General features: G+C 34.9%; 1 protein-coding gene across 2 annotated transcripts in view; it reads right to left on the reverse strand.

Annotated features, from left to right (window-relative positions):
* The window catches only part of LOC145335524 (uncharacterized), a 93098-nt gene that overhangs the window by 59297 nt on the left and 19633 nt on the right, over window positions 1-14168 (reverse strand). Inside the window, exon 1 of one of the 2 annotated variants that reach the window (XM_080181310.1) lies at window positions 11369-11465. The exons of the other annotated variant lie outside the window; for it this stretch is intronic. Coding sequence (XP_080037436.1) covers window positions 11369-11423 — 55 coding nt within the window. The 5' untranslated portion in view covers window positions 11424-11465. Of the gene's footprint in view, window positions 1-11368; window positions 11466-14168 lie in introns of those variants that run through there. 2 annotated transcript variants of the gene reach the window in all.

A 14168-nucleotide genomic window follows, 5' to 3' on the forward strand; every position in this document is an offset into this window, starting at 1 on the left:
AATTACGGATTTACCACAATAAAGATCATTTGTTAAAATAAAGAATCATGAATTCTTTCTCACTTATTTTTTATATTTTTTATTATTCATATTTTGTAGCATGGCTGAAAATCGACATATTAAATTACATTCTAGATGGTCATTGGTATAGGAAATCTTCACGAAAAAAATAGCCGTCTATCTTGAATATTTACCCTATTGCAATTTAAATTTACAGACAGACAAAGTAAGTTAAAGAGTAGCTGTGCTGCTAGAAAGAATATTAATGATAAAAAGCATTGTTGGTTTTATGTTGCACATCTAGATTGACCAAAGATTAATTTGTTTGCAAAAAAGAACTTTTGATTATTCCAACTTTTAGTTTCTCTATCTTTCTATCTGATTTACCAGGGTTATGAAGCCGTTTTAGTAGCCATACTGTAATACACTTTGGCTGTCCGTCCGTCTGGCAGTCGATAAAGCTTTGGGGGAAACGTGATTTTCTCTACTACTATTCAAGATAGACAGCTGAAATGTTTTGGGATTAAACATGTACACATTTTACAAATTTTAGCATAGTTTCATTAAAATTTGTCTATTAATTGCGGTGCCTGATCTATTCCTAGTTTTTTAAGTTTTTGTGATTTTAAAGGTTTCATGATTTTTATCAAGTTTAATGTTTATTTTTGTGACACTGCTCTATTTTTAATTTTTTCCCGATATCCATTCATAAATTTAAGCTTCGCTACTTACGATGTTGACATTCTTATTTTTATAATATAAGGGTGGACGAAGTGGTTAAAAATCTTAAAAAGTGGCTGTGAGTTGTGACTGACCAAATATGAAAAAAGAGAATTATTTTAAAATTTGTGAATTTTTTTAAAACTTTGACACAAACCACGAACCGTCAGTGATAGCGGGTTGTTCAGCTAGCTACAAGTAAACTAAGATAAAAGCGGCTGTCTATGACTGTAGCTGCGGCTGCGGCTGTGTAGCACTGCCAGTTACACCTCTAATTGGTTTCCTTTTCCCCCCTGGATAGTAGTAGTGAAGCTACTCTATAATTGAAGATGTTTGTATGTTCTAAGGCTTGAGATGTTTTGGGGGAAACGGAACCAATAATCTTTTTATGTCTGTCGGTCATGCTAAAGGGTTACTATGAAATTTAACAGGATATATAACAGGATCTCACTAACCACCGAACCAGTATGGTTCTCCTTTACAGGGTAGCTTCTCATAGGTCCTGGGAGAGGGAAGGTTTATATCCATTTTGGGGGAGGGTAGAGAAAAATCACCCTTAAAAAAAAAATACTCCCCCATCCCATTTTTATTTTATTTTTTAAAAACTAAAATAAAAAATAGAGGGTGAGTGGAATTGGTTGCTTCCCCCCACCTCTTCTTCTTACTAAACAACATTAATTGTCTATAGGTCCATCCTAACTAATAGAGGCATTTATTTAAAACCTAGGTTGTACGACTCTCTTTGCTTCGCTTCTAATAGATATTGTCATCCTTGTTTATTTCTACTCTTTATGTATAATAAAAGTTTATCCTCTACGCCTAGCTCTACCATGATAAAAAAAAATATACAAAGTTTAAGATATGAAAACTTATTTACACCTGTAGAAAAGATGAAATAATCATAATGAAAAGAAATATCAAAATAGAAATTTTTTTAGACTAAATAAACAAATCACTTTGTGTTATGATAGTGGCTGCGCCCCTAACATTACATTATTCGAAGTGGAAGGGAAGGACTTAAAAACCAATACCAAGACTTAAATCTTCTTTTTATCAGTCCTACAAGTGTTAATGTTTGTTTGTCCCACTGAAAGCGTTGCATTTATGGATGTTGTCATTCACGTTTTAATATATGATCCGCTAGTATCATTAATATTGATATCTCGCTTTACATATGGTTTTGTCTGTCTATATAACTTATCAATGTAATGATATTTTTCCATTCTGAAAGACAAGACTAATAAATCATAAATACACTATATGTACATATATACATACTGATAGACAGTTAGGTGACTGAAAAAAAAATAAAATTTGTGCCGTCAGTTAATGTAATGTAATGAAAACAAAAAGGGGGTATATGTATGGAAATTGAATATGTGGATATTGTGACAGGAAATTTTATGTCGTCAATTCATGTTGCTAAAATAGTACTCATTTATTATTTATTGCAGTGTTGTGGAGCCGGAGCCAGGAGCCGTGGAGCCGCCATATTTTGCTGGAGCCGGAGCCGTAATTTTTGTTAAAAAACGGCTCTGGGCCATACTCAATAAATAAAGAGATTTATTATAAATTATAATTTGGTAACTCTGTTTTGTCATGTGCAAATGCCCTTTTTAAGTTTTTCAAGTCCATTTTTATCAAAAATTGAACTTTTAAAACCTTCAAAAGTCAAAAATAGATGTGGGGAAAAAAATATGTCAAGTTTTTCTTGGTTTTAGGTCGGAGCCGGAACTTGAGCCGGAGCCGCACCAAAATCAAACGGCTCCGCAACGCTGATTTATTGCGTTCCTCCATGGTCAGTGGAAAGAATGGGTTAAAGTAAAAAGGGGGCGGGAATGTATTTTTGGTATAGTTTAATCCATTGGTAGATGATTTTTGCATAGATCTTGTAATCAAGATAAAGTACACTTTTCTTATTTGTTGGCTTAACACCTTTGATGACTTTTTGTTAAATTTTGATTGGTTGGTTAATTAAGTTGAGAGTCCTGACATTACTATCACTACAGAAAGGGTGATTTTGTGTATCATTATCGGGAATGTACATTTAGGTCCCGGCATTTTTTTCAAATACTTTGAACTGAATCTAATTTTCTGTTTTTTTTAATGAAATATATTTGATGCTCCCAACTACAATATATACCGAGAGAAAGAACAATTACTATCACTTAGCTAATAATATGATAATAGGAATATATTTATATTATACATAGATAAATATAGATAGAATACTAATAATTTGATAATAGGAATATATTTATATTATACATAGATAAATATACATAGAATACTAATAATTTGATAATAGGAATATATTTATATTATACATAGATAAATATACATAGAATACTAATAATATGATAATAGGAAAATATTTATATTATACATAGATAAATATACATAGAATACTAATAATATGATAATAGGAATATATTTATATTATACATAGATAAATATAGATAGAATACTAATAATATGATAATAGGAATATATTTATATTATACATAGATAAATATAGATAGAATACTAATAATATGATAATAGGAATATATTTATATTATACATAGATAAATATAGATAGAATACTAATAATATGATAATAGGAATATATTTATATTATACATAGATAAATATAGATAGAATACTAATAATATGATAATAGGAATATATTTATATTATACATAGATAAATATAGATAGAATACTAATAATATGATAATAGGAATATATTTATATTATACATAGATAAATATACATAGAATACTAATAATATGATAATAGGAATATATTTATATTATACATAGATAAATATACATAGAATACTAATAATATGATAATAGGAATATATTTATATTATACATAGATAAATTTACATAGAATACTAATAACATGATAAATAGGAATATATTTATATTATACATTATACATAGATAAATATACATAGAATACTAATTATATGATAATAGGAATATATTTATATTATACATAGATAAATATACAGGGTGGGGCAAATAAGACCGGACAAACTTTAAACGGCCATAGCACCAAAACTACTTGACCAATCAGGACGTTTGACCACACTAATAAAAGCTTAGGTAATGACCTTTTAGCACAAAAAAATCTTTGGACGAAGATGGACGTGTACAACGAGCTGGCCGCGTATATGTTCAACAAGGCATATTCCAAATGCGCCGGTGCACCGCGGTGGTTGAATCTGGATTCTCGACTAGGGCCCACTAAATCTGACCTTAGCCCATCTGTAGGTGAGGTAGAGTTATGCAACTTGCTGGGGATACTGTTAGATACATAAGTGAGACACTAAAAAAGACTAGAGCTCTCTATCTGAAATGGCTTGGCCGCAGTACTCCAGCAAAGTGAAACGGGGCAGATTTTGAGATGTTAAAAACGTCACAAAACCGTGAAAATTCGTGAAAATTTATCGATTCTTGACTTCAGGGACCCACATTGAACTTTAAAACTCACTTTAGACTATGGGTTGCGCTGACAACCCTAGCTGAGACTTCATGCCATTTCTAAAAAGGTAAAGAACGTCGTTCTAGCTCAACTGTGGGCCAAATAAGAGCCTCTGTGTATAAGGGTAGCTTGAAGGTTGGGCGTATTTGGATCCTGCGGTTACTCACGTTCCTAAGGAAATGTGGCCTCCCAGCAGCCCGATCTTAATTCAATAAACTTTTGGGCCTGGGGCTACTTTAAAGCATGCACTAATAGACGTGCCCATACCACAAAGACCTCCCTCATTGCCACTATCAAGGAGAACTACGCCAGCTTGGACAGGTATATTTTGACCTGGACCTGCCGGCGGTTGAGAAGGCGGGTAGAGGCGGTGATTAAGGCTGGCGGCGATTTTATTGAATAATCTAATAGTCATATAACTATTTTGCTTGCAAGTTTTTAAAATTCAATAAAATCTTTAAAATTGACGATTTTATGTTCATTTGTTTAGAAGTTAGAATTTGTCCGGTCTTATTTGCCCCACCCTGTACATAGAATTTTAAATTTATTAAAAATATTATCTATTTTTATTTAAGAAGGAGTAAATTGTATATAAAAACATGATTCAATAATGTAATAATATGTGTTTATCATTGCTTTGTGTATTTTTTGTCCAATCTAGCCAGAGCAAAAAAAATTGGTACATGACAATTCATCTATAGTTATTACAGGTATTATCTGTCTGGTGTGTACATTAGGGATGTATTAAGATTAATAGAACCTGCTCTGTAATTATATACAATATCATGGAAGGAGGAGACATTGGGCTGTTTATTACACTAGTCCCCAAAGTTTTATATTAATTATTTGATTCTTATTTGTTGACTCAACAACTTTGGGGACTTTTTGAATACTGATTGGTAGAGGAGTTTTTTCCACTTATTGTAATCTACAGGTTATTTTGTGTGTCATCATTTGGAGATTTTTATCATTTATCGGCCATTGCCTTATCCCATTAGATCCCTGACACAATATACATAAATTATTTATATAATAATAAATTGTAAGTAAATAAAAAAAAACCAATTAGTAGAAATTCTATAATTATGAGTAAACATATTTTTATTATAATTATTACTTAAGATACTCTATAATTATATTTATTAATATTATGTAGAATTACTTAGTCAGGCATGCAAATAGTGGTTGACAGTTGAATACCCCCCCCCACAAAATAAATACTGTCAAATCTTATTTACATCTGAATGTGTTGGACAGAATTACACCTTGTTTAGACTAACATAATGGGTTGAAAAGTTTAAACACTCCTAATTAAAGCAACCAATCATAGATCAATAATTTTTCTCAAAGATTTTAAACCGAGGAATAAGATAACGGTTCTATAAAACTTTGGATACATTGAATGTAATTCAAGTCCGATGTTTACATTATCCATATTTTCTTGAGATTACAACTTTTGAACATTCTTATTCTAGGGGGCTTGGTGTCGCTTCGGGTATTAGGTAACTAGACCTCTCTCCACGCACCTTGAAACATACTCCGCTTATGAATGCGGTGTAAAGCGTCCAATCGCCCATCAGACAACCAACTCTCTGAGATGCACGACCTTTGTCTGAGAAGTCCCAACTGTGCATGGTAACGAGTTGCGCCTGTTTTGGGCCAAGGCATTCCCCCCACTCTAACTATTTACGTCGCGCATCTGACATAGTAGCAGTGGGAACCATTTTAACGTCTTTAGTTATGACGCGGTGTCGGACCGAGATTCGAACCTATCACCTTCCCGACGACGAGCAGATGCGCTACGTGTTGGGCCACGGTCGCGGGTCACATTCTTATTCTAGTTTTTGGCAAACCATTAATAGCCAGTTCTTGAAAAGTTGTTACATATAACGACGTGTTATTCATTAATTAAAGGGGCGTCGTAGCTCAGTGATAACGCACTGAGTTACGGTGATGAGAGTTCGAGTTCTAGTCCCCATGTGACAACTCGAATTTCTCAGTTGAATACATTCACGCAACTTCCCCTGGTTGTGTAAGAAGGGGATTATTGAGTAAGTTTGGATACTTAATAGTCCAGTACATAATATCAGTACTACCCTTATCCAAAGCTCCTCTGCGGAGAGCGTCATTCATTACGGTGACTTAATTTGGGACACCTGCCATACTCGGCGAGGGTGAGGTAATAATGAGTAGCTCTCATGAGATAGCGGGTCAAGTCATAAAGTGCTTGAACGTGGAGCTTGATAGCCCTAGTGGCTATACAAAAGTGTCTCAGCCTACTCCATGACTACTTAGGTCCAAACCCTAAGAAACTATGGCTAATCAATCAATCAATCAATCAATGTTATTCATTAAAGGAGGGGGCATTTGACTGTAAATTATACTTGTACCCAAAGTTTTTAAAGCTTGCACTCTCATTTGTTGGCTGAAAACATTTGGGTCTTATATTAAATCTTGATTCATTGGATGAATTTAAAGTGTCCACCCTTTTCAACCAATAATCTAGCTAAATACACATAAGGGATAATTTTTGGTTTATTGTCAAATTGAATGCGCATTAATTTATCGTCCATTGTCTTATCCCCAAAGATCCCTGAAAATTATTAGTAAATTAATTGATATTATTATGTAATCATTATTATTAAATCATATATTTTTCTCTCTTAATTAATGCATTTAATGATATGAAAAGATTTTTATGTTACATCTTGATTGATATACACATAATTACAGACTTTTATAACTTTTTTTTTTCTGATAACATGTAACAAAACAAGGATAACAACATCTCTAAGTAGCTAGGCATAGAATCATCAATAAATCAAATAACAAAAATAAAAATATAGAAACATGTTCAGAAAGTCTATCTCGAATTTCAGTGAGTAATGCTCATTTTAATTCAATGATATTAACAAAAAGAAATTTGGTTTAATTAAAATTCATAAAAAGATGTTTAGTTCTTTATCTTTAATAGCAGCTGATAAATAGTTGCTCACATATGTACATGAACGGACAAACAAACAAACGGACAGACAAGGTTTATACTTATAATTTTAGAGTAGAAATGTGTAACAAAAAACTGCCTAAAGGGATGAATAGAGTTAATTAAATATCAGTGCTATACATGTAGATACCAACCACTAATAAGGTTAACTATGTAAGAAAAAGTTCTCCAAGACAGGGGTATATATGGTTTTAATGTTTAGTGGCAAAGCTACTCTATGACTCCTAATATCCGTAAGTTTATGTGTTTGTATTTTGTCAATTATGATTTGGATAAATACTTTTACTAAGAAATGTGTTATTATCAGCTTTTATAAATGTCTCTAAACATGTCCCTACATCCCTGACTGACTATCCTGTCTCTCTAAATTTGTCTCTATATCCCTGACTATCCTGTCTCTTTAATATGTCCCTACATCCCTGACTGACTAACCTGTCTCTTTAAACTTGTCCCTACATCCCTGACTATCCTGCCTCTCTAAACTTGTCCCTACATCCCTGACTATCCTGTTTCTCTAAACTTGTCCCTACATCCCTGACTATCCTGTCTCTCTAAACTTGTCCCTACATCCCTGACTATCCTGCCTCTCTAAACTTGTCCCTACATCCCTGACTATCCTGCCTCTCTAAACTTGTGTCTACATCCCTGACTAACCTGTTTCTCTAAACTTGTCCCTACATACCCTGACTATCCTGCCTCTCTAAACTTGTCAATACATACCTGACTATCCTGACTCTCTAAACTTGTCAATACATACCTGACTATCCTGTCTCTCTAAACTTGTCAATACATACCTGACTATCCTGTCTCTCTAAACTTGTCAATACATACCTGACTATCCTGTTTCTCTAAACTTGCCCCTACATCCCTGACTATCCTGTCTCTCTAAACTTGTCCCTGCATCCCTGACTATCCTGCCTCTCTAAACTTGTGTCTACATACCTGACTATCCTGTCTCTCTTAACTTGTCCCTACATCCCTGACTATCCTGTCTCTCTAAACTTGTCCCTACATCCCTGACTATCCTGTATCTCTAAACTTGTCCCTACATTCCTGACTATCCTGTCTCTCTAAACTTGTCCCTACATCCCTGACTATCCTGTATCTCTAAACATGTCCCTACATACCTGACTATCCTGTCTCTCTAAACTTGTCCCTACATCCCTGACTATTCTGTCTCTCTAAACATGTCCCTACATCCCTGACTATCCTGTCTCTCTAAACATGTCCCTACATCCCTGGCTATCCTGTCTCTCTAAACTTGTCAATACATACCTGACTATCCTGTCTCTCCAAACTTGTCCCTACATCCCTGACTATCCTGTCTCTCTAAACTTGTCCCTACATCCCTGACTATCCTGCCTCTCTAAACTTGTCCCTACATCCCTGACTATCCTGTCTCTCTAAACATGTCCCTACATACCTGACTATCCTGTCTCTCTAAACTTGTCCCTACATCCCTGACTACCCTGTCTCTCTAAACATGTCCCTACATCCCTGACTATCCTGTATCTCTAAACATGTCCCTACATACCTGACTATCCTGTCTCTCTAAACTTGTCAATACATACCTGACTATCCTGTCTCTCTAAACTTGTCAATACATACCTGACTATCCTGTCTCTCTAAACTTGTCCCTACATCCCTGACTATCCTGTCTCTCTAAACTTGTCCCTACATCCCTGACTATCCTGTCTCTCTAAACTTGTCAATACATACCTGACTATCCTGTCTCTCTAAACTTGTCAATACATACCTGACTATCCTGTCTCTCTAAACTTGTCCCTACATCCCTGACTATCCTGTCTCTCTAAACTTGTCCCTACATCCCTGACTATCCTGTCTCTCTAAACATGTCCCTACATCCCTGACTATCCTGTCTCTCTAAACTTGTCCATACATCCCTGACTATCCTGTCTCTCTAAACATGTCCCTACATCCCTGACTTTCCTGTCCCTCTAAACATGTCTCTAGATCCCTGACTAACCGGACTATGAGCATGTCCCTACATCCCTGACTATCCTGTCTCTCTAAACTTGTCCCTACATCCCTGACTATCCTGCCTCTCTAAACTTGTCCCTACATCCCTAAATATCCTGTCTCTCTAAACTTGTCCCTACATCCCTGACTATCCTGCCTCTCTAAACTTGTCCCTACATCCCTGACTATCCTGTCTCTCTAAACTTGTCCCTACATCCCTGACTATCCTGGCTCTATAAACTTGTCCCTACATCCCTGACTATCCTGCCTCTCTAAGCTTGTCCCTACATCCCTAACTATCCTGCCTCTCTAAACTTGTCTCTACATCCCTGACTATCCTGTCTCTCTAAACTTGTCCCTACATCCCTGACTATCCTGTCTCTCTAAACTTGTCCCTACATCCCTGACTATCTTGCCTCTCTAAACTTGTCCCTACATCCCTGACTATCCTGTCTCTCTAAACTTGTCCCTACATCCCTGACTATCCTGTCTCTCTAAACATGTCCCTACATCCCTGACTATCCTGTCTCTCTAAACATGTCCCTACATACCTGACTATCCTGTCTCTCTAAACTTGTCCCTACATCCCTGACTACCCTGTCTCTCTAAACATGTCCCTACATCCCTGACTATCCTGTATCTCTAAACATGTCCCTACATACCTGACTATCCTGTTTCTCTAAACTTGCCCCTACATCCCTGACTATCCTGTCTCTCTAAACTTGTCCCTACATCCCTGACTATCCTGTCTTTCTAAACTTGTCCCTACATCCCTGACTATCCTGTCTCTCTAAACTTGTCCCTGCATCCCTGACTATTCTGTCTCTCTAAACTTGTCCCTACATCCCTGACTATCCTGCCTCTCTAAGCTTGTCCCTACATCCCTAACTATCCTGCCTCTCTAAACTTGTCCCTACATCCCTGACTATCCTGTCTTTCTAAACTTGTCCCTACATCCCTGACTATCCTGTCTCTCTAAACTTGTCCCTGCATCCCTGACTATTCTGTCTCTCTAAACTTGTCCCTACATCCCTGACTATCTTGCCTCTCTAAACTTGTCCCTACATCCCTGACTATCCTGTCTCTCTAAACTTGTCCCTACATCCCTGACTATCCTGTTCCTCTAAACTTGTCCCTACATCCCTGACTATCCTGTCTCTCTAAACTTGTCCCTACATCCCTGACAATCCTGTCTCTCTAAACTTGTCCCTACATCCCTGACTATCCTGTCTCTCTAAACTTGTCAATACATACCTGACTATCCTGTCTCTCTAAACTTGTCAATACATACCTGACTATCCTGTCTCTCTAAACTTGTCCCTACATCCCTGACTATCCTGTCTCTCTAAACTTGTCCCTACATCCCTGACTATCCTGTCTCTCTAAACATGTCCCTACATCCCTGACTATCCTGTCTCTCTAAACTTGTCCCTACATCCCTGACTATCCTGTCTCTCTAAACATGTCCCTACATCCCTGACTTTCCTGTCCCTCTAAACATGTCTCTAGATCCCTGACTAACCTGACTATGAGCATGTCCCTACATCCCTGACTATCCTGTCTCTCTAAACTTGTCCCTACATCCCTGACTATCCTGCCTCTCTAAACTTGTCCCTACATCCCTGACTATCCTTCCTCTCTAAACATGTCCCTACATCCCTGACTATCATGTCTCTCTAAACTTGTCCCTACATCCCTGACTATCCTGTCTCTCTAAACTTGTCCCTACATCCCTGACTATCCTGTCTCTCTAAACAACAACTTATAAGAAAAATATTTGTATATGTAGAGTAGAAAACTTACACACACAAAATCTCATAAAAGTGTTTATATATAGGACATTCACATAACCCCCTTTTAATGATTTTTCAATTTATGAGGTTGATATTTGAGTTATATGTCAGTTTGTTGCACTAAATAACGCGTGACTAATGAAAACTCACGTAAAATATCTAGAAAGAAGCATTACATTTTTGGATGACATTTTAAAAATTTTTGATTGAATAGATGTTGGTTGCTTCAAGTGGGTTAGATACTAACTAACTAAAAAAACCTTTTTTGGGAAAAATAACTTGCCCTATTAACAATACTTTTTTGTCAAGGTTTCTCAAAAAACATATTTTTCCTTAACATAAACAACTCTTGTAAAAAATACAAAAAGGAGAGGTGATGTAGTAAGGCATGAACTTACTTGTATGTCTCGATACTTTGTTTGTTCTGCGTAACTTTCTCAACAAGCTGAGCATCTCAATAAATCACTAGAAGTACACGTAGATGTGTTTAGTGCCCAAGGATTATGGGGATAGATGTCACAGCTTTTTGCCTACCTATTCTATTGACGTCAAAGTAGAGAGAAAATAGACGTCAAAGTAGAAGGGGGATAGAAAACTCCCCTAGAAAAAGAGACGGGGTATAAGGTATTTCCTGACGTAAATATAATAGGTAGGCCAAAAACCGGTGACATCTATCCCTATTTTGCTAGGGCTCTAAAGACAGCTACGAAGTACACATTTATATACACAGATATCACCAAAGTACAATTTTAGTGGGATTTCTTGTAAATCACTTTAGCTTGTTTTCATAATACCATCACTATAAATGTTTTTTTTTTACTTTCTAATATTTTTTAATTGTTTAGATGCATTGTTCAATGAAAAATTCTTCAAGAGCATATTTTGGAAATGACAATTTTCGAGTGAGGTTTATGATTTATGACTTGAATGTTTTTTATTTACCTAAATCCAGTATAAATCACTTTTTGAAACCTCGTGTACACAAAATATACTCTTTATATACAACATTTTGTGTTTTTAACTACTTAAAATTTTAGATTTTTTAACATTTTTAAAACTCTGACTATTTTTGAACTTGTTTTGATCCTTAAATTTACATTGTTGATTATATATGGTATTAATTAGGAAGGTAGAAATGTAAATATTTGTCAAACATTTTAATTTCTGCAATTTAAGATTAGAACTATTTTTAATTAATCATTAAAATCAGATTTATTTAGAAAACAAGAGTGACAACATCCATAAAAAGATGAGCATAGAAATTTATAAAGATCTAATAAAAAATTTGGATCATGGAAAGAAAACAAAGTCATTCCTAATTAGGACAGAAGTCACTGGAAATTGGTCTAAGGAAGGCTACTTATGTCCTTCATCTAACAAAATCTAACTTAAGGGAGGTGACTTATGTCCTTTGTCTAACAAATTCTTACATTAGGAAGGCTGCTTATGTCCTTCATCTTGCAAAACATAGCTTCTCTTTCCTTCACATAGCAAAACCTCACAAAACATAGCATTTTTGTCCTTCACATAGCAAATTCTTGCAAAACATAGCAAATTCTTGCAAAACATAGCAAATTCTTGCAAAACATAGCAAATTCTTGCAAAACATAGCAAATTCTTGCAAAACATAGCAAATTCTTGGAAAACTTAGTTTTTCGGTTCTTCACATAGCAAATTCTTGCAAAACATAGCAAATTATTGGAAAACTTAGCTTTTTTGTCCTTCACATAGCAAATTCTTGCAAAACATAGCATTTATGTCCTTTACATAGCAAATTCTTGCAAAACATAGCAAATTCTTGGAAAACTTAGCTTTTCTGTCCTTCACATAGCAAATTCTTGCAAAACATAGCAAATTCTTGCAAAACATAGCAAATTCTTGCAAAACATAGCAAATTCTTGCAAAACATAGCAAATTCTTGCAAAACATAGCAAATTCTTGCAAAACATAGCAAATTCTTGCAAAACATAGCAAATTCTTGCAAAACATAGCAAATTATTGGAAAACTTAGCTTTTTTGTCCTTCACATAGCAAATTCTTGCAAAACATAGCATTTATGTCCTTTACATAGCTAAATCTTTCAAAATGCAGCTTTTCTGTCCTAAACATAGCTAAATGTTGCAAAATGTAGCATATTCTTGCTATTTATACCACCCATTCCTGGGATCTTAAGCTTCAGACAGGAAAACCTTTCTGTTTGGTTATTGAATTGATAGGATTTCAGAACAATGATATTAATTTTGATGTTTTATAACTCTGAATTTTTTCATCCATTTAAAATAGCCAGCTTTTTGTTAATAAATGTGAAAACTAAAAATGCTTTTAAATTTAATGATCAACTAACTGCTATGCTAGAGACATATTAATGGAAAGAGGGAAAGTCTCCCCAACCTAATTTTTATTTCATTTTTCTAGGGCAATTTCTCTTAAAGATGTGGTATTACTCTTCCCCCAAATAGCTTTAAACCTTTATTGGTCTCATACGAAGATAAATTGTAAAAGAACCATACAATTACTATAATAGCATAGTAAAAAAATATTTTTTTTTTAAAGATAGCTTTTTATAATAAAGAAATAAGTAAAAAAAAACTGTTTGGCTAGGTGGCCAGTTGGGCGTTTAAGGCATGGGTCGGAACACACACAAAGACCATAGACTATGTATGCTTAGATTTGTAAGAATTTTGATTTATTGTTGCCTGTTGGTGTTTTATTTTAAACTATCGGCTACGCTCCTAGAGGTCTCCAGGGGTACTTGAGGTGGATGTGGTTTGGATTCAACCCTTCCATTTTTATATTATTTTTAAAATGAAAAAGTAAAAAACAAATTACTCCTCCCCCATTTTTCATTCGATTTTTTAAAGGGTTATTTTTTCAAGGAACGATTTATCTTAGGAGGACGGTGGTACCCTTCCCTAGAATAGCAATAAACCTACCCATGTCCTGTAAGAAGCTACACTATAAAAGTGAACCATATCGGTTCAGCGGTCCCTGATTATTTTTTTTCTTAAAATCTTTTATATTAAACTAGCGGCTTCGCCCCTAGCCTCTAGGGGCTTGGGCACCAAGAGGTTTGATCAAACCAAAATTTTGTATTTAAGATTTAAAAAAAGAATGTAAAAAAAAATTTCTTGGGGGGGTAGTCCAGCCCACTATTTTAATTTTAGTTTTAAAAAGAAAAAAAAAATTAGGGGGGTTTAG

This window comes from Acartia tonsa, chromosome 13, assembly GCF_053477335.1.
Source record: "Acartia tonsa isolate MP-2025a chromosome 13, ASM5347733v1, whole genome shotgun sequence".
NCBI classification, from domain to species: domain Eukaryota; kingdom Metazoa; phylum Arthropoda; class Copepoda; order Calanoida; family Acartiidae; genus Acartia; species Acartia tonsa.